The sequence below is a fragment of the Mustela putorius genome, unplaced genomic scaffold, assembly GCF_011764305.1.
Source record: "Mustela putorius furo isolate JIRA1106 unplaced genomic scaffold, ASM1176430v1.1 tig00003909_pilon_pilon_pilon, whole genome shotgun sequence".
NCBI lineage: Eukaryota > Metazoa > Chordata > Mammalia > Carnivora > Mustelidae > Mustela > Mustela putorius.
In genome coordinates, this window is record NW_025422057.1 from 7,191,656 (window position 1) to 7,212,451 (window position 20,796).

The 20,796-nt window shown below is 57.0% G+C and overlaps 1 protein-coding gene across 2 annotated transcripts in view; it reads left to right on the forward strand.

The window, feature by feature from the left end:
- FAM53B (family with sequence similarity 53 member B) overlaps positions 1-20,796 on the forward strand; it is a 72,906-nt gene that overhangs the window by 19,569 nt on the left and 32,541 nt on the right. Inside the window, exons 3-4 of one of the 2 annotated variants that reach the window (XM_013055717.2) lie at positions 1,650-2,428; positions 20,734-20,793. In XM_013055717.2, coding sequence (XP_012911171.1) covers positions 1,650-2,428; positions 20,734-20,793 — 839 coding nt within the window. The remainder of the gene's footprint in view (positions 1-1,649; positions 2,429-20,733; positions 20,794-20,796) is intronic. The other variant, XM_013055718.2, reaches the window with a different exon arrangement.

Consider the following 20,796-nt stretch of genomic DNA (forward strand, 5'->3'; position numbering starts at 1 on the left):
CACAAGTAGGCAGAGAGGCAGGCAGGGAGAGAGGAGGAAGCAGGCTCCCCGCTGAGCAGAGAGCCTGATGAGGGCCTCGATCCCAGGACCCTGGGATCATGACCTGAGCTGAAGGCAGAGGCTTTAACCCACTGAGCCACCCAGGCGCCCCCCTCCAGACGATTTTTAGCTGTGTGGCCTCGGACTACTATCTTACCCTCCGTATGGGGCACCCGGTGGCTTTCAGCCGCCATCCAAGATAACTGCTCTGTGACCACTGAAAGTGCTATGAGAATCCATGTGCATCAGACACCTGCCCGAATGTCATTTCACGTTTTGCTTCTGTCCTGACGACTGATGGACTCTAGCTGTAGTTTTCTGTGTATTCTCATGTGTACTGTTCATAAAAGTGTGCAGATTTAAAAAAAAAAAGACCCAGAAACGTGCTAATATGTGGATCCCTGGCAGCACATGCTGTTTCTCAGCTTTGCTTTTGTATTATAAACTCGAATACAAGAACTCGGTCAGGTTTATCTGTGCCCTCCTGAGGTCCTCAGCACAGTGCCTGATTCTTTAGTAGAAAAACACCAAATAGTTCCTGAATATTTCACTAAAATAAAGGGTCAGGTGCAAAGCCAGCATTTCCTAGTGGGGTTAGCTTATTTATTCATATGTTCAAGTAGAGACCTGACGATGTAAGTTTAAATCATGCCCTTGTGTCTGTGCAGCCGAAGACACGCTTCTGCAGATTTTGACACTTTAAACATCCTCGATCTCGGTGAGGAATCAGGTGAGCACAAGGAAGGTGCTCCATAGTTGGCTGTCATTGCTGATGATGTTGATATTATGGGGCATTTTGATAGAGGGAGGCACAAATCAATACAGTTTCCAGTTTCTGTTGTCAGTGAGTATTTTATTTTATTTATTTATTTTATTTTTTATTTTTTTAAATTTTATTTATCTATCAGAGAGAGAGAGGGGAAGAGAGAGAGCACAGGCAGACAGAATGGCAGGCAGAGGCAGAGGGAGAAGCAGGCTCCCTGCTGAGCAAAGAGCCCGATGTGGGACTCGATCCCAGGACTCTGGGATCATGACCTGAGCCGAAGGCAGCTGCTTAACCAACTGAGCCACCCAGGCATCCCGTCAGCGAGTATTTTAGAGATAGAATTCCGAAGAGCTAACCCGCGGCACTGCCCACTGCCCGCCCCATTTGACCATGACCTTCCCAAGTACCAAAAGACACCTCTTGGGTCGTGGTCTTCTGCCAGGGCATCAAGCCCCAGCTTGAGTGGGGATGGAACTGCTGCAGGCCAGGGAGGGTTGGGGCAGGTCGGCTTCCCACCTAGAAGAGGGGAAAACATTTGGGTTACAGCTGTGGTTTTGGACTTTCCCAGGAGGCAGTGTGGACTGTTGGAAAGAAAGCCGCGCCAGGAGGCCTGGGCGGGGGCGGGGGTGTGCATCCCCGGCCTCGCTCTGCACCTCACTCCACACTGTGGGACTCACACCCCTGCTCTGGGCCTCCGTTTCTCATCCATAAAGTGAGGTTGGACTGGAGGGGCTTTGAAGGGCCTTCCTGGCTCCAAAGTCCTGTCTAAAATGGGCTCTTGGTTGTGGAGATGGAGGGCTGGCCTGGAGGCCTTCTCAAGTCCTGTTTTCTCTCTGTCGTTCAGAAAATGACAGATGGCGCGAGCTGGACAGGAAATGCCCTCTTCAGATTGGGCACCCAAGCGCCGGCATCTGGGAGTGCCTGCCTGAGAAGTGTCAGGACAGCCCCCTGTGGCACCGGGAGGCCGCGACCGCCTGTGCCGTGACCAACCTGATCAAAGACCTCAGCCTCAGCGACCACAATGGGAACCCCTCAGCACCCCCCAGCAAGCGCCAGTGCCGGTCACTGTCCTTTTCTGATGAAATGTCCAGCTGCCGGACATCGTGGAGGCCCCTGGGCTCCAAGGTCTGGACCCCCGTAGAGAAGCGCCGCTGTTACAGCGGGGGCAGCGTCCCGCGCTACTCCGCCGGCCTGGGCACCATGCAGAGGAGCTCCAGCTTCAGCCTCCCCTCCCGGGCCAACGCGCTGTCCTCGCCCTACGACCAGGCGGGATTCCACCACCGATTCGGAGGTCAGCCTTGCCAGGCGGCGCCAGGCTCGGCTGCCTGTGGACAGGCGGGCGACCTCTGGAGCCCCGACCCGAGCCCCGGGGGCGGGGGCCGGCTCGACATGCAGCGGTCCCTGTCCTGCTCCCACGAGCAGTTTTCCTTCGCGGAGTACTGTCCACCCTCAGCCAGCAGCACGCCTGCCTCCACGCCAGAGCTGGCCAGACGCTCCAGCGGGCTGTCCCGGAGCCGCTCGCAGCCATGTGTCCTGAACGACAAGAAGGCGGGAGTCAAGCGGCGGCGCCCGGAAGAGGTGCAGGAGCAGAGGCCTTCTCTCGACCTGGCTAAAATGGCACAGGTAAGAGCCCCAACTCCGCGGGAGGCATTGCACAAGCATCTCGGTGCTCTCGGGGGCCTCTGCTGGTCCTGGCCTGTCCCGGGCAGAGGTGGAGCACCACTTTCAGAAGTGCCCGGAAGCGGGTTAGGAGTCCTTGTTTTTTAAGTCCTCTTCAAAGAAAGATGAAATTGAATTTTTTTTTTAAGTATCTCTTTCTCTCCATTTAAAATCAGAGACACAATGCTAGCGGTATTGGAGCAGAGTTGGGGTGTTGGGGAGGCATAGACCATCGTCATCAAACCCTGGTGGTCCCCTTCCAGCACTTTGCTGGAGCCTCTATCCCCGGAACCCAGCCCTGCGGCACAGGCCGGGATTCACTGACACTTGGATGATGCTGGCCCTGAGGTCAGGACCACGGGCCATGGTTTCAGAGGGTGAGAGATGGGGGAAGGCACTTACTCCTTTGATTAAACTGTCAGCATCACGAGACCCGAAAGTATGACTGCCACCCTCTGTGCCACCTTTGTAATCATCCCCACTCTTGGCTAGGCGAGGCCTCAGGCCACATGCCCTGGCCCTTGCACTCTGTCCTCTGTGTCTTGGAGTCCTGCCTTGTGCTAACACTGAGCTCAGGGACCAGTTTGAATGAGATGAACTTGGAGTGAATACACTATCTATGGGACAGTCTCCGAGTCTGGGTGCCAGCTGGGTTTGGTTCTTACGGAGGAGGCCTGGGCAAGACAGTGAGGTTCAGGGATGAGGGTTGGCCCTTGTGACCCAAAGTGGGGACGGGTGGGTGTGGTGGGCAGGGTGCAGTCTCTCTCTTCTGTGTCCTCACTGGGGACCCTCCGGTGCTTCGTGGTACGGTTTAACTCTCGTCTTTGCATCTTGTCATGGAAGCATTGGTCACCGTGACGTGTTAAGGGATGGAACCTGGCTGGCCTTGCTCATGAAGCATGTGGCCCCCTCCGGGCAGGCAGACTCCTGTGCCCCTCCTCTCTGTGGGCAGGATGGCCTCCCTTCAGTGCCCAGAGCTGCTTTTGCCTTAGAACAGAAATGCTGCTTCTGTAGATGGCATTTCCTTCATTTCTCTGGCCCCCCTCCCAGCCTAGAGGTCCCCAGCCACGCCAACAAAAGAAGAGGGGCAGGTATCCTGAGCCTTGACCATGCGCCTGGCCCCAGAGTCCAGACTGTCTGGCCCTTTGCTCCAGAGCCCGGCCCTGGCCTGGGGCAGCAGAGGACAAGCTCGTGATGTGCTCTGCCCTCCCCTGTGCCGCTGAGGCTCCACCCCCCGCCCCCGCACTGTCCAGGTTCCGTCACTCCTCCACGGGTGTCCCTTTCTTTTTCCTGAGTAGCGGACATTCTTTGCTTTACTAGCTAGGCAACATCAAACCCACGTTCATTTACTTGGACACGCGGTTAGAATTTTCCTTCCCTGGAGAAATTTAAATAGGTAAAAAGGCTGGAAAGGTGACAGATTTAGGTGACTTTCGGAGGGAAACCCAGAGCCCTGAGTCCTGGGTGCGATAAATTGCTTCAGTTAAATTTTTAATGTTGAGCTTATTTTATTAGCTAATAAGCTAGATAGGTAATAAAAGCAGCTTACACATGTTATTCTGTTTTACTACCCACAAGTTGGAGTAACCGCACGGGCATCACTGGAGACGTTTCCCGTCCTCACTTGGGTAGACGCTGTTTGAAAATATATTGCTCGGTGGGGCTGTGCCCAGTTGTGTAGATTGCTTCATTGGCTCCAGGCAGGCCTCCAAGATCCTGGGGAGGCCGCCCTGATTCCGCCTGGTTTTCTCTAGCCAAGGCCTGGGTAGGGCAGAGTCCGGGGAAAGTGAAGACGGGGCCCCTGGGAAGGGCGTATGCCAGAGGGGGAGGCTGGAACCCTGGGGATGGACCCTGAACCAAACCACCCCGACCAGGCCTCTGGAGCCCCAGGCAGCCCTCTCTCCACGGGGCCCAGCCTACTTCGGCTTCCCTGCTGGATAATTTATGGCCTCACGAGGTAGACCTTGCTTTTACAGGAGCTTTGAAAGCCAGGCCTGAGGCAGCCCCGGTACCTTTGCAGAGAGCCCTAGATCTGTCCTGGAATGTGAAGGACCCTGTGCCTGGGAACCCCGTGAGCTGAGCCTGTCACTGGCTTACAGACATCTGCCTGTGGCCAGGTGACAGCTGATGTGGGCCTGCTGCCCCCAGATACCAGCCTCTGTGGGCTGCGGCTTTCTGAGCATTTGTCACTGCTGGGGAGGGAGCAGGGTCTGTCATGTCTGGGAAGACAGGCTTGCACCGGGGTCAGCACGGCTATGTTTCTCCAAGCTGGATCTTGGACTCTTTCTCATAGGTCTTGTGATCTTGGTTTAGAAATACTCATTTACGGGGGCGGTGGGGGGTGGCGGGCAAGGGATGCTAACGGAGCATCTTTGTGAAGGAGCCCCTTTGTGTGTGTCGATCTGGGACCAGATGTGCGAGATGGGTGCGCAGCACCTTTTCGGTTGGAGTGACTGGGAGTTCTGACAAACCCCAGCTTCCTGCAGGCGCTGACTGGGGCTGGGCACACCTGCCGGCCTGCAATGAACACGCAGGCGCTCTCCTCCAGCTGTTAGGGCACCCAGAGCAAGGCGGGTACCCAGAGCCACTCCAGCCTCATCCATTATGGCCCCTCCTGAGATCCTTCTGGAACACGGTGTTCACTTTTGGGTCTGCATTTGGGGGCTGCCGGGGGGACATCAGCACATCAGAAGGCCTCCAGAGGAGTGGCAGGAGGCTGGCAGCCCTGGCACATGGCCTCCCGTTTCTGCACAGCGGATCATACTGCTGCCGCCTCTGCCGCCGCTCCTGCCCCCCAGGACTGTCGAGGTCGGGGGGGAGGAAGGGAAATAGTGTGCATGCATGCGCACGTGTGTGAGATGTGTCGGCGTGTACGCATGCATCTGTATCTATGGAGACGTCTGTGCATGTCTCCTTGTTGGTCTCTGTATGCGCGCGCACACACACACACGCACACAACCCGGCGCTCTGGCTGGCATGTGTCGACGGTTACCGTTAGCATTGCTGCTGCACGTCTTGGGAGGGAAGGCTCATTGTGGGCGGCTCCAGAGGTGGAACTGGGAGAGAGGGTGACGGTCCCAGGAGGCACGCTCCATGCATGAGAAGGGCTCCCTTTTTTCTGCATCTGCCCATGTCTTTCTTCCCTTCTTCTTTTCCCCCTCCCTTTTCTGTCCTTGCCGATGACTTCTTCTTCTTTGTTCCTCTTCTTGCCTCAGCCTTTCCTTTTGAAAATGGGAAGGAGCCTGCCCTGCGGCTCAGCCCGGCCCGTGGTGAGCTCTGTGCTCAGAGCCAAGGGGCGTGAAGTGGTGACAGAGTCGGAACTGCTACCACCAGAGGAGGGGGCTGTGTGGGGGCATTCTGTGTCACGCCTGTTGCCCACTGGGCTAGGGAGACGTGATCCTGGGAGCCCACCAGACGCCCCACCCCTTCCCACCTCACCCCTGGAGCAGCTGGCCCACCGGCTACAGCAGTGTCCCTCTCAGCCAGTGAGGCCGCGGCGCGGAGCGTCCAGAGCTAGAAATCGCTTACACACTGTCTTTGCTCACGTCTTCTTAAAACCTCAGTGCCCAGCTCGTGGGCATGGATGCCGAACGAGGCTGCAGGTGCCCCAGCCATCCGGCTTCGGAAGGACGGAGGATGGTTGCAGAGAGGAAGGTGCCCCGTGGGAGAAATGGCGCCAGGACCCGGCCCAGGAAGGGCCAGCCCGCCCTGTTTGTTGTCCTCGCCTCCACTCGGCTCTCAGAGCAGCTGCTTGAAGGCGGCCCAGAGGGGCAGTTGGGCCTGCCCCTGCCCAGGTCACATTTGGCTGACCTCCCCCTCAGCTTTCCCCACGTGACCCCTCCTGCCTGATGTTTTATGTGAAGCTGAAGCCTCTGTTTGCAGAATGACAATGTGTGCCATTGAGAGCAGGGCCTGGCCTGAGCTCAGGAGTTGTTTACTGGCGGGACTTTGCTGACGTGATGAGTTACTGCTTCTCTGAGACCGGGCTTGACTACCAAGCACTGGTTGACTCCCAGCGAGACCTGAGCTGTGCATGGCCCTTCAGACACAGGTCACATGTATGTGAGCAAAGATCTCAGGAAAAAAGCGATAGTTAAAAAGATTACCCACGGAATGCCATGCCCCTGGGCGTCCCGGTCTTGCTGTATTTTTAATTCTGAGCTAGTCAGTTGCAGGAGCAGCACGCTGTATTTCTCAACAGTGCTTCAAACAGAAGCGAGACATTTGTGAGGAGGGGTCGGGCCGCTGAAACAGAGGTTTGATTGATCGCAGCTGCCCACGCACTCAGTCCTCCAGCCTCCTGGAGGAGAAGCCCCAGAACAGGCAGCAACTGTTGTGTTAGCAGATGTGTGAGGGGCCCGAGAAAGCTGGCCGGGGGCGGCGCGCCGTAGGGGAGAAGCCTCAGACTAGAAGCTCTGCTGAGAGTTGATCCAGGACTCGTCTCCGGGACGGCCGGGTTGGCTGGGGCTGTGGGGGCTCTGCGGGGTAAGACGCTGGTGCCGGAAGCCATCGGAGGGGTAGCACAGACACTTGTCCGCAGCTCGTGGCTCTTTGTTGGCAGCGCGTCCCTGGATCAGCCTTCCACTCTCTGTCCAGCTTGCCAGTGGGCGCTGCCTTCCACCAGGGAGGGGCCCTCCTCAGCCACCATGTGGGGTGCCCCCTCACACCCCTGGGTGCGTGACCTCCCTACTTGGCGGCCCCAGCATCCCCAGCCAGCTGTGCTTTTCCTTGGCAAAGTCCCTGGGCTCAGGCCCGGTGTGTCCGTACCTTCGCAGCCTCCTCCTGTCTGCTCTGGCCCCAGCTGGCTGCTGGGCTGGTTTTCGTTTGCTGCTGCCTTGCACCCCTAGACCATTCCTGCTGCCCTGGAGGACACACTGACTGCAGACAGAGGCTCTCAGCAATGGGCCGCCCCATACAGCACAGAGTACAGGTGGTCCCAGAAAGCCCGGGATCGCTAACTGGAATGAAATAGATGCTTAATAAAAGTAAAGGCAAAACCAACTGTGGGCACATGGGAGTCGCTGCTTCTGATGAGGAAACAATCAGAAAGGGCTTGAACCAAGGGAGAGTGTCTTTAAGACTTGGATCATTAGGGGGCGCCTGGGTGGCTCAGTCGGTTAGGCGTCTGACCCTGGGTTTTGGCTCAAGTCATGATCTCAGGGTCACGGGATTGGCCCCATGTTGGGCTCTGCTCGGAGTAGAGTCTGCTTGTGCCTCACCCTCTGCTCCTTACCCCCTTCCCTGGCTCATGCACTCTCTCTCTCCCTTAAATGAATGAGTAAATAAATAAATTAAATATTAAAAAAAAAACAAAACCCAAAAACTTAGACCATCGAGTGGTTGGTGGTTGGCCGGGAGTGGCGGCTCTGGGCGCTGGTCCAGCGCATGCTCTCAGTGCTGGTCAGTCGCAGCAGTCTTTCTGATTAAACTGGGAGGTCATAGACTCCTCCTCTCTGCCATCATGGCAGCCACTGCCGAGCGATCTGCCTCTGTCAGTCTCTTCACTTGATGGTGAGGCCTCTGGAGTCCAGGAGAATCAGCGAATTGCCCAAAGCCACGTGGCTCTTCAGGACGCTGGGAGCGCTAACCTTGGGCCTCCTGACTCTGGGTTCAGGGCTCCTCCTGCTGCTGTGATCCGTCCTCTGTGAGGACAGCCCAGTTGGCCTTTCCAGGTGGGCGACCCTGGCGACCCTTACAGGACCTGGTGGGTGTGGAAGCAAAGGCCTCGGTTCTGGAATCAGAAAGGGGCTCAGTTTCCCCCTCTGCCACTTTTGAGCTGTGTACCTTGGGCAAGTCACCCTCTGTAGGCCTCCACTTCCGTGTCTGTAAAATGGGAATGGCAGTTCCTGTTTCTCATGGGCAAGGGGAGGAGTCCGGCAGGGTGGATCCCGACAGTGGCTCGCATGCTGATGAACTTCGAAGCTGCCCTCTGTCGCCTGTTTCCCTTTGCTCTGGTTCTGGGCATCAGCGGAGCTTGCCACTCTCGGGAGAGGTGATGTCAGCAGGAGGCTGGGGTCCTGCCGGCCGTGGGGGAGCGGAGAGGGCTGAGCGGGAGACTAGTTTCAGTTCTGTCCAGGGTTTCTTTTCTGTCAGTAGGCCTGTCAGGGACAGTGCAGCACCCTGATGGGGGTTCTCATGATTCAGGGACACCCCTGTGCAGATGCTTGGATCACTTCTTGCCATCCCCTGTTGCAGCCACCAGGTTGCATAAGCAATCCGCTTAAGGTCACTCAGATTGGGGCCGAGTGTTGACACAATAGATTTGATCTCCCAGGAAAAGGAAAATAGGAGTTCAGCTGGGGACATGCCAGCGAGGCAGCTTTTAGTGCCACTTGGTGATTTTCCATGCTTTAATTGTGGGCCTTTCTGAGCCGAAGGGTGTCTTAGAAGATGTGAGGCAACACCACTCTAGGGTGCCCAGGGCTTTCCTGAGGGCCTTTGCTTCAGAAGCCGGTCGTTTGGGTGGGAGCCCCTCCGGCTCCCCAGGTGTGCTTGGAGCATCTGCAGCTGCTGGGCACTGCTCTGTTCCTGGGCACAGAGGCCTGCGAGCTGGTGGCCCTGTCCTGTGGAGGCCAGCACACCTGAGGACATCTCTAGTCCCACTCCATGGAGGCCAGAGTGGGAAGGGTCTGTGGGCTAGGTGGCTCCTACCTCTTTGCTTCAACTCCAGGGGAGGGTTTTGAGGAACCCTGTGTTGCCCCCCAGCCCGCTGAAGAAGAAGCAGACTGTGGACAGAGACATGGGGAAACAGAGGGCTGGTGGAGAACAAGGCCTTGGCTCTGCCCATGGGGTGGGCTCGAGCCTCACCCTGGGCGACTTCTTGACCCCTTGGTGCGTGTTGGCCCAGCGTCGAGGTGGGGTAGCACCATGTCCACCTGCCGTGTTGTTGGCGGCCCTGACTGAGCTCATCAGCGTGACATGCTTGTGTGTGCCCAGGGTCAGCCCTCAGAGTTCTGGAATCAGAAAGGGGCTCAGTTTCCCCCTCTGCCATCAGGCTACTGGCAGTGACACTTTAGGAGTAAGGGGGAAAAATTTGTCAAAAAGAAGGACCTGTCATTCATCGCTGTGACCTCCTCCCTGTGGCGATTCTTTGTCTCTGCCGCTCAGAGGTCCTCGGCTGTGTCTCTGCTCCCCAGGAGAGGGTGTGGAGCCCAGAGACTTCTGTGTCTTGTCCGAGTTGTTGAGTTGCCTTGTTGGGGTTTGGACCCAGGGCTCCGGGCCTCCCCAGTGGGGGTTTTGCCCGGCTGCCACGGGATAGACACTCCCACAGTACCATGGAGACGAAGCAGGGCCTGTCATTGGGAGCACAGCTGTGTCTGGAGCTCGAAGACCCAGGTTGGGACCCAGTTCTGCACCCCACTGTGCTGTGAGCCTGTCATCCTGCTTCTTCGAGCCCTGGGCTTCTGACCGTGTGTGCATGTGCGCAGGCATGGCTGAGAGGGCCTGCAGCTTCCTGGGCCTGACTTCAGGGCCTGAATCCGTGGGTCTGAGCCCAGGGCCCCCAGGGTCCCCAGTGCCAGGGTGTTCCGGGAGCTCCCCAATGGGGTGGGCTTTGGGAGCAACAGGGCCCAGCCTGGTGACTCTGCAGAGGCCCCGGATGGACTTACCTTGTGTGGAGACAGCACCAGGAGTCAAGGCCCCTCCGTCAGGAGGCACTGGGTCAGCCTGGACTTGGAAAGGCATAAGCTGAAGAAGGGATGCAGGAGCCCAGTTTTCTAATTTCCCGGTCCTTGGGTGGCCCTGCTGAGTCCTTGTGCCGGCGGAGCAGCAGCATCCCTCCCCGAGGGTGAACCTTCCCGAGCTCCAGAGAGAGCGTGGGGTTGACTTACACTGCCTTAGAACTGTCTGGAAAGACAGCTAACATGCAGCGTTGGACATGTGGGAGGCCGGTCCCTGCGCCTGGGTTCTTAAAGGCGGCTTCCGAGTCCCTGTTCACCGTCCGGAGTCTGGGCTTCAGGGCAGTGTGAATGAGCAGGAACCCAGTGGGACTGTTTATGCCCTGTCCACAGGCTGCGTGTGCTGGGTGTCTCGGGCTTGTGGGAGCCTTTGAAAGAGGCCAGGCTTCCAGAGTGTTCTCACAGCACAGTAGACTCGGCCTCAGGAGGGAAATAAGCCACGGGGCAGCCCTGGAATTGCTGCGGGTGAGATGGGGCCTGGCGGCCCCAGGAGAAGCACAGATGCGAAGGTCAGAGTTCGGAGGGGCTGAGAGGAGCCCCATGTGGCTGGAATAGAGTGGAGGAGGGGGCAAGGGGTCCCGCGCAGGGGCTTCCTCTGTAGGCACGCTCAAGTCCTCTGGCTTTTATTCTGATGCAGGCAGGGGGCTTCAGAGAGTTTTAAGCAGGGGAGGGACAGTACCCCAGAGAAAGCTCCTTACAGGTGGGGTGAGCCACCCAGACTGAGAGCTGTGGGGAGACAGGAGTCCGTTGGCAGATGGTAGTGGGCGAGCCCAGGGCAGGGGCAGCGCTTGTGTTGGTCTGTGTTTGAGGCTCAGACATTTTGGAGGTGTACAACAGGCCGATGGCTTCCTCTGGTCTTTAGCTTCCAAGTCGACTGAGTCACGGACCTCAGGGGGCAGAGAAAACGGAGCCTTAATCCCCAAAGACCGCTTCCTTTAAACTACTCAGTTTAGTGTCTGCTGGATGTCTGTCTGTCTTGGTATCTGACCTGCGGCCCTCACTGTCCGTTTTCTTGATCTTTTCTCAGTAAAAGTGAAGTGCAGTCAACCACTACAATTCCTTTGGTTTCTGCAGCCGCCTTGCAACCGTACCACCCCCAAATCCTTGCGTCTCGGTGCTTTGCCAACCGGGTCATCTTTCCCTGTTGTGGAAGCTCGATTCCTACCCTGTCCCTAGACCTCTGACTCCTGTGCCGAAGCTTCTCAGTTCCTTGCCCACCTGAAAGTGGGTGCCACTCTGGGCTGGAGAAGGCTGAGGGCAGCTTAGGGCCGCAGGAGGGTTCTCTTATAGGTTTCAGTGGTTGTCCTGCTGGATTCCACTTCAGCGGTGCCACAGCTGATCTGTTTACAGCAGCTGGGGCAGCAGCTCTAGAAACGTGGCATCTGCGGTGGCTTCTGTGGATCTACTAGCAGCCCGGAAGGATGCAGGGGATGCGATGCTTGACAGCCCTGGAGGGATTCTGGGATTCCCTGCCATCTTCCAGCTTCCCCTCCTGGGAAGGCGCTCCAAGCCCTTGGCAAGCCTGTGGGGCTGAGAGAGCCCCAGGGAGGGTGGGAACGGGGAGGCGCAGAGCCGTGTCCCTGAGACGGGCCTGTGCTTAATTACGAGGCTGACCCTGAGCTGACCCATCCGACATGAGCCTGTGCCTCTGCCCAGGGCGGCCGCTGGCTTCCATGGCTCCAGCACAGGGTAGAAGCTTACTGTCACCCCTTTCGCAGTACAGCCCTCCACGTCCCAAGGACAGAGAATCTCCCCTTCGGACAGGGCTATTTATTTACAACATTTTTGCAGTATCCGCTGTCCTGAGTTACTGCTGCTGCTCCCAGTGTCAGGCCCCAGTCGAGAACTAAAGACAGGAAAGCCCACACGGGAGGGCAAGTTGCAGTCCCCAAGCCAGTGGGAGCTTGGTTCGATTGGACTTGGAGTGGCTGGTAATTGCCTGTTTACGGCCAAATGATGAACAATGCCCCCTTTGAAAGTTGGGCATAGTAGGGCTCTTGGATAGCTCCTTTTGGGGAGGGAGTGAGGTGGCTTTCTTTTCTGTCTTGGAAAACAAAAGAGGTGGTTGGTTCCAGAATACAGTGCAACGACCAGAAGCACCATTCCCTGGCAGTAGCAGTGAGCTCGCGTTGGTAATGTGTCACTGAAGGCCACCAGGCGCCAGCCCTGTTCCTGAGATAGTGCAGGGCCCTCTAATGCATTTAATCCGTGTGGAGCGGGTGGTCGCGGCGGTGGGGGCTGCAGCTGCTTCCTTGCCAGAGCTCGTGCACAGAGAGCGTGGGGAAGGCTGCCTGGAGCAGCCAGGGCCCTGGCAGGGGACAGAAACCACCCACGTGTCCATGGAGGGCTCACCGCGAGGAGTTGTTAATTGGGTTTCTGGAGAACCGAGAAGCCAAGACATGAACACGAGATACCATGGAGGAAGCAACGGCAGGAAGCTGCTCCCGCCCCGGCGAGGGTGACAAAGGGGAGGCCGCGGTTCTGCAAGCTGCAGAGCTTGGAGGCCACGGGCCCCGGGGCTGAGGACAGGAAGCGCGGTGAAGCTATAGCACATGTTGGGAAAGCTGCAGGCTGCAGCAGCGCCGGGCATGGGGCAGAGGGCCCTGCCGGGTCAGGAATCAGGCCGGTGATGGTGACAGCCACGGGAAACAAGCAGGAGGATGCAGCCCTACTCCCCCACCCCCAGCGCTCCTGTTCACAGGGACTCGAGGGGAGCAGATGGCAGAGCCTCCCCACCCCACCCCACCGCAGTGCTGGGCTCAGAGGCCAGGGAGCCTGGAGCTAAGCCCCTGGCTCTGGGATTGACCAGAGCTGCCGTGGGAATGCCTGCCCTCTTTTTGCCATGCGACCGAGCGTGGCCCCTCTGTACCATTGAGCATCCCAGAACTCGGGCTGTGTTCTCACTCTTCCTCTCTGTCTCTCCTGGTCTCATGCACTGGTGACCCATGAGTGCCGGGCACTCAGCAAGGCCCTGAGGGGGTCTCTACAGGTTTCGCTTGGTTCTCATTTTCATGGAAGCTACTTTCTAGAAAGAGGGGTAGATAATGAACAACAGGCAAGAGACTTGCAGGTGCCAGTAGGTGCTATAAAGAAAATAAAATGGGCCGGATGTGGGGGCGCCTGGGTGGCTCAGTGGGTTAAGCCGCTGCCTTCGGCTCAGGTCATGATCTCGGGGTCCTGGGATCGAGTCCCGCATCGGGCTCTCTGCTCGGCAGGGAGCCTGCTTCCCTCTCTCTCTCTCTGCCTGCCTCTCCATCTACTTGTGATTTCTCTCTGTCAAATAAATAAATAAAATCTTTAAAAAAAAAAAAAAAATGGGCCGGATGTGGATGCCAGGTGGGAGGGGGCATGTGGCCCGCTTTAGGTTAGAGTGACAAGGCGGCCACTCCGGAGGTGATCTAATAACAAGATGCCTTCAGCCAGGCACAGGTGATGAGGGACAGTGAGCACAAACGTGAGCAGGCGGGGTGGGCTTGGCAAGTTCAGGGCAATGCAGGCTCGTGCGAGGGCGTGCTCAGGAGGGACTGCAAGGGATTGGCAGGGCCAACTCAGGGCTGGGCCTCGCAGGCGGGGTAAGGAGTGGGTCTTAGTGCTGAGCCCAGGGAAGGCCATCAGGTCCCTGAGAAGGGATCAGATGTCATTTTCTAGGTCTGGGACCCTCTGAATCCATTGCCTTGGGGATCTGGTCTCAAGAGTGCACCCAGGAGACCATTGTGCAAACAGGTCAGATCAAGAAGGCATATAAACATTCATCAGAGGGAAGAGGAAGATAACCAGCTTTGTCCTTGGGGATGCAAACCAAGTGAGATACAGCTTGCTTTTCCTCTCAGGCAGCAGCAAAGCCAGAACAGTGAGACAGTGGAGCTTTCTGCATTAGTTTGGGTCAGATGCCTGGTCAGCCTGCCATTCCCTTCTCCCTGGGAATGAGGACAACTTGGTTCATGCTGGGAACCTTTAGCCGGAGACGTGTACCTCCTGTGGCCTGGGTCCCACTCTCTGAAACCCCAGTGAACGGATAGACACGTCACTGATGGCTCTCACCACATGTGACCATGTGCTTACAATGCCTACATGTCCTTACCTACCTCACCTGTGGGCCAGAGACGGGATTTATGTTTGTGGTGTTCTGTGTTGTCTTCATTGCAGTCCTGGAAAGTGGGGATTGCTCTTCCCATTTTGCAGAAGAGACTGAGGTCCAGAGTGGTACCCAAACCCCCAGGGCCTGGTGTGCCTGCAAGCTCCACCCTGGGCAGAGCTCAGGGTGCCAGGCCCTTCCCACCTTGGGTGTCTGTACAGAGGGTGAGAGCCAGTGGGGGGGTTGGTATCATGGAGCTGAGGCTGGGCTGGAAGCAGGTTTCCTTCCTCAGCTCTGGTGGGTCCTTGATGGGACAGATCATCCCTGGACACGAAGGGCTCTCTGGTTTGAAGATAGTGACAGGGATGGGCTCCAAGGTCAGTACCCAGTTCTGGGATGGCAGCTAGGTTCTCCTGTGACATTGCCAGGGGACCCTGATCTGGCCCCCACTCCACCAGCTGTTGGAACTGTCTAGACGATCTGAGGTGACAGTTGTCACCAATCTGGATGAAGTAGGCTACGATTGGATTATTAGTGAAACCTGAGACCATTTCGAAGCAGTGACAGCAAGCAGCGCCCTAATGGGGCACTGACGGTGGCCTCGGTGGGGCTCAGGCAGCTGTGTGAGGTGTCGCGGGCTCTCACAGCCATGCCTGGGGCTTGGCACGAGGCGGTGTGTGAAGCTGAAGGGCTGCTCCCTCTGTGGACCTTCCCGACTGCCCCGGCCCAGGCCCTAGAGAGACCCACGGTGCGGGGTGCTGGCCATGAGGCTAGGCCCACAAACCTGCCATCCTGGAGAAGGAAGGGAGCAGGGGGGAGCACGGTCCTCATCTTAGGTTTTGGGACCCTGGTGGGTCTCTTCAGAGGCCGTGTATCCCAGGGAGCTCGCCTAGCCTTTGCTTCAGTCTGCTGGGGCCGTCTCTGGTTTCTCCAGGGTTTTAGGTGGAACAGAGGGGAGCCATGAGCCCCTGAACCCCTGAGCCCATGCTGGGAGGGCATAGGGAATGCCCTCATCACAGAGCAGGACCGTGGAGGACCAGGGCCCAGTGTCCGTGGAGTTCTGTGCGGGGGTGACTTACTGTTTTGTAAGAGGTTCAGCATTCTAACTAGACTTCTGCCAGGTGGACCCCTGGGGCAGGTGTGCTGGGCTGGGTTCCTAACTCTACAGTTGTGGGCAGTGTTTTCCAGTAAAGGTGACAGTTGTCACCTCAAATCATCTAGATCAGGGATCGGCAAACCACAGCCCACAGGCTGTTGCCTGTTCTTGCAAATAAAGTTTTATTGGCACATAGCCATGTTAGCTTACTTAGTAAATTGCCTGTGATGACTTTCATGTTAAAACAGAGACTGGATGGGCCACAGAGCCTCAAATACTTACTGTTGAGCCCTTTAAGAGATTTATCCCAGCCTCTGATCTAGATGGCCCCATGCCTTAGTTTCCCTGTATGGAAAGCGACTGGAATTTGTCCGTTTCTCACCGAAAGCTACTCATAGAAAGGGCCCCGAGACTGTTACCCTGGCGGTCAGGAATGCGGGGGTGATGTAACGCGGCCCACCCGATTGGCTAAAGTTCTGCCGAGCCGAAACTTGGCCCCCGTGTGGCCTTTTCCTGTGCTCCTCAAGTGGCAAATAAGAACACGGTGCTGGAGAGGAGGCAGCGGAAAAGGAGCGGCCAGAGTTTGTGAGTTTTGGCTAACTGGGGCCCCGGCGTCCGAAGGAGTCATTCAGTGTATCTCAGGGCACAAAACGTGATTTTTTTTTTTTTTTTTTAAATGAAAACGGCGTTCTCATGGCGCGTGGCTCTGGGAGGGTGTGCTGGGTTGCCTGTCCAGTCCCAATGCTCCCAGCCTTTCCAGGCTGCTCGTCTGCCGCTGCCATGCCTCAGGAGCGCGGGCCAAAGACGATTGTTCATTTCCTTCTGCTTTCACTCACTGCCTGCATTTTCTCCTGTCCCTCGAAGAAGTTTGGTGAGGCCGTTCCTCTCAGTGTGGTCGAACAAAACTCCAGGGAGGCCGCGGGGGGGTTGGGGCGTGGCCCCGGGGTTCTCGTCATTCAAGACAAGCCCCTAGAAAGTTCACCCTGGCCAGGGATCCAGAAATCTCTCTGCCGGCCAGATGTGTCCTGGCCCCGGAGGCAGACAACCAGCTCGGAAGTTGCTAGAGGATATTAACTTTGTGGTAACAGAACTTGGCCCTGCGAGGTGGTTTTGGAGCCGCATTGTGAAATAAGGGAGGGACGACTGCTCCGACATGTGAAGGCCTCTGCTGCCCGGGCTTTTGTCCCGTGCTCCGCCCCAGACTCCATTCCCACAGGCCGGCCTGATCCCCGGCTGAGGCCGCCCCTTGCCTGGGCGGCCCGCAGCGGCCCGCACAGAGCCAGGAGGCTGTTTCTGCCCGGGCGAGGCACGTGCTCCCCTGTGCCCCCCAGCAGCACCCCGGGGCCCTGGGAAACACTGGGGCGCCGGAACAAGGCTGCAGGCCCTTCTCTGACCCTTTCTGCTTCCAGTGGGGGCGAGCTCTCCTGATGTTCAACTCAGGACACAGAGACCCTTTTGTCACGCGGCTCACTGCTGAGGACGGGGTAGCAGAGACATGGTTGGTGACTTGCCCGTGGCAGGTGTGGGACTCACAGCTGGAAGGTACAGTCAGGAGTGTGGCCGAGCCCGTGCGCCCGGGGCAGCCTTTAGGAGGCCCTGGAAGCAGGGTCGGAGGAAGAAAGGCCAGAGAAGATTTCCCAGGCAGGGGTGGGAGCGTAGGTGGAGAGGAGGAATGCGGTCCTGGAGTCCTGCCCCTGGCAGCCTGTCCTGTCCCGCAGCTCCTGGCCCGCCTTCTGGGGGCGGGGAAGGTAAGTCTGTCCGGGTGCCTCGCCCGTTGCTGGGAACTCGTCTCCACCTTTGTGCCCGTCTCCTGAGGGGGACTTTGCAGACTCTCTCCCTGTGCTGGACTCGTAGAGAAGGTTCTCCAAGGTCTAGCCCAGGGACACATGTCTCCGAAAGGTGACGCTTCTCTGAGCAGGAATGTGCTGTGTGTCTGAGGGACTGGAGAACGCAGCATTTTGCACGCATGTGTCGGGGCCGACCCCTTCACAGAGCACCTTCTGGGAAACAGCGTGAACATGTCAGCAGGACTGGGCAGGTGGAAGCATGTGGGAGGGGGCTTGCTCGACATCTGGTCTGGGGTCTGTGGCCTGCAACCCTGGCAGAGGGGGCCTGGGACTTCTGGTCCTGAAGCCTCCTAGGGTGGCACACAGTGTCAGGCAGCACCAGCGACGGCCAGGCCTCCACCACCTGCCTTGCAGCGTCCATATTCCCGAACATGCTGGCGTGTTCTTCAGTTTCACACCTAGCAAAGCCATTCCCCCAGGCTTCTGCTGGCCCACACCTTTCCCCTGCCTCACACAGTCTCCTGGGGGAGGTCAGGAACTGACCCCGCTCTTCAACTTTGGGAGACAGATCACCAGAGTGACCCAGACATCTCCAGAGTGCCCACCCAGTCTGTGGCCTCTGTACTATTTGTGATTTACTAGGACAGCTGTTTCCAGGGGCCAGGCAGGAAAAGGGACAGAGAGAAAGGAGCCCTCAAGTCTGTGGGGAGGCAGGGAAGCAGGCTGCCTGAGAGCAGGGCCCCGGGAAGCAGACAGAGCTGGTTGCAGATCTAGCTGTGGGTCCCCGAGCCTCCGTGTCCTCATCTGTGAAGTGGGTCTGGTAATAGGGAGTTACATGAAGTGACATCTCTCTCACACTTACGTGCCACTACATCCTCAGTGGCATGTAGGACTGCAGTCTTGGCACATAGCAATGTTCTTGTTGGAGTAGGGACAGACGCTTATATATGAAAGCAGATGATTTCTAGACTTATTTATTTATTTATTAGATTTTATTTATTTATTTGACAACGAGAGAGAGACAGTGAGGGAGGGAACACAAGCAGGGGAGCAGCAAAGGGAGAGGGAGAAGCAGGCTCCCCGCCGAGCAGGGAGCCTGATGCGGGGCTCGATTCCAGGACCCCAGGATCATGATCTGAGCTGAAGGCAGACGCTTAATGACTGGGCCACCCAGGAGCCTCTCTAGATTCATTTAAATTTCTTGTTTCTTCTGCTTACAAAATTAATGCATACACGTAAAAATTTCCAAGTTTAGAAGGCAAAAACATTACAGTTCAGAAATGTAAGAACAAAAAGGGAGATCCTTCTGGAATCCACCCCAGAGGTAGCCAGCACCAAATGTCATGGTTCTCAGTCCTTTCTCTAAACAGCTGTGACACTTGAGTGGGGGCTCTTGAGGCGCCTTCCAGCCCAATGAGCCCATGGAATCTGCAGGTTCAAACGCACTGCGGAACTGTGACAAGAAATAGGAATTTGTTCCTTTAAAACAGAAAAATGAAAGAAACAGTCCTTATGAAAACAAAACACGTGAGCTTAGCACCAGTTTGTCACTCTAACCAATAAGAAAAGCAGACACATAGTCTTTTTTTTTTTTCTTAAGATTTTATTTATTTGACAGAGATCACAAGTAGGCAGAGAAGCAGGCAGAGAGAGAGGAGGAAGCAGGCTCCCCGCTGAGCAGAGAGCCCGATGTGGGGCTCGATCCCAGGACCCTGGGATCATGACCTGAGCCAAAGGCAGAGGCTTTAACCCACTGAGCCACCCAGGCGCCCCCAGACACAGTCTTAAAAAAAAAAACGTCCCCACAAAATTCTTGGCGCAGCACAAAATAGAATTGAATTCTTTTAGGCTCTGTGGTCCAAGGTCTGTGGTGAATGTGTCGATTCTTTCGTACCCTGAGTTTGTAATAACGCAGGTTCCCGTTAGCATCACTGAACCCGCTCCGCTGGCTTGGACGACAGGTCTCACGTGACTCGGTCAACCTGCCGCCTGTCCAGGGGCTCGTAGTGGCTGCACTGAACACAGCATGACCAGACGTTCCCAGGCCATCGGAGCTCAAGAGCTGTTTCCAGCATTGGCCCCATCCCACAGCTTGGAGCGGGGGTGCCTCTGGCCAGGGTCCTGCTGGTGCTTTGTTTTTTGTTTTCTTCGAATAGTTTGCCTGGGTGTTCGGGGAGCTGGCTTGACTCGCTTTCTCTCAGGAGCCCATTCTGTTTTCCAGCAGTGGAGCCGGGAATGCCTGCCCACCTACCACAGTGGTGCCCCTGGAGCCTGAGGCCCCCGTGCTCATGCAGGACACGCTCAGTCGTGGGGCCTGCCGTGTGTCCACACTGCCCGTGCACACAGGTGTGTGCATTTTGTGTGGGAAGACCCAGAACGTGCCCACGTCGTGTCTGCTTCCCAGAGTCCCTGGCCTGGCTCCATGCCGGGGGCCAAATTGGTTTCCACCTGAGTTTCCTTCATATCCACATAGGACCCATGTCTGGTCTGTCTCTCACCTTCCATTCAGTCCAGAACCTCTCTCTGGGTTCCTGCTGTATTCAGGCCACCTCAGGGCAGGAGAACTAGAAGCCGGATCCCGTTGCCTCCCTCTGTGCGGATTCTTTTCCTTCGGGGGCAGTGCCGCTGGGTGCGCACCTAGTGTGCCCGCATGTTGTTCTTGTTGCTAAGGCTGCATTGTGGGGCAGGGTGGCCGCAGGCCCTGGTCTCTAGAAGCTTCCCCCTTGTGTGGGTAGACAGACAATAAGCAAGAGCAAAGAAGATTACATGAGACATAGTGCTTCACAGACCTGAGATGTGGCTGAGGGGCAGGAACAAGGGGCAGAGAAGCAGAAGGATCTTCCGTGGGGAAGGGTAGCGTGACTGACCCCAGAGGCTAGGGCGGGGGGCATGGTCAGGGACTGCACCTGGGCTGGCCCCAGCTCTACTGCTGAGCAGTGCTCCAGACGGCAGTGACCTGTCACCCAGAGTGGTAGAGCCTCCTTCAAGGAGGGGTCATTGTGCAGAATCCCAGCGCTGGATGGTTCTTCCCCCTTCCTGTTCCCTCAGCATCTGATGTGCCCTTTATTGGCCCAGAGCAGTCTGTGGGGGGCATGTCTTGGTGGGAAAAGGCGAGGAGGAGTCTGGTGCAAGGAGAAGCCCCTTGTTTTGCTATTGATGTCCAAGAGGGCTATGGCTTTGGGGACCCTTCCCAGCCCAGCGGGTGTTGGCACAAACCCTTAATTCATGTGGAGGCTGTAAGCCTCAGAATGGGCTGCCTGTCCTGCGAGAGGGGGCGTCGGCAAAGGGATGGTCCTGGCCTGTGAGTGTGAGATGGGGTGTGACCGTCCTTGAGGGTCTTGGCAGCATTGTCACCCGAAGGTAGCAAGTCATACCACTGTCTCTGGCTGAGAGCAAGCAGGACAGCAGGGAGGTTAGGAATGGCTGATAGCCTGCGGGCCTCAGGAGGCTGTCCTAGGCACCAGAGCCCATATTCTGTGTTACTGTCAGTTAAAATGGGGTTTCTCAGAATTCCGTGACATGTGTGCGCCTCGAGCTCATATAACCTGATCACTGTTTCGGGACCTGTGGCTCATTTGAGTCCTGACTACTGGCAAATGCTCTTCATGCCCTTCTGGCCTCTCTTGCTTTTCCAGGGAGCCAGGCTGACCTGGTGCGAACCTGCCCTCGGGGCTCCCTGGGCCAGACATAGGCAGGTG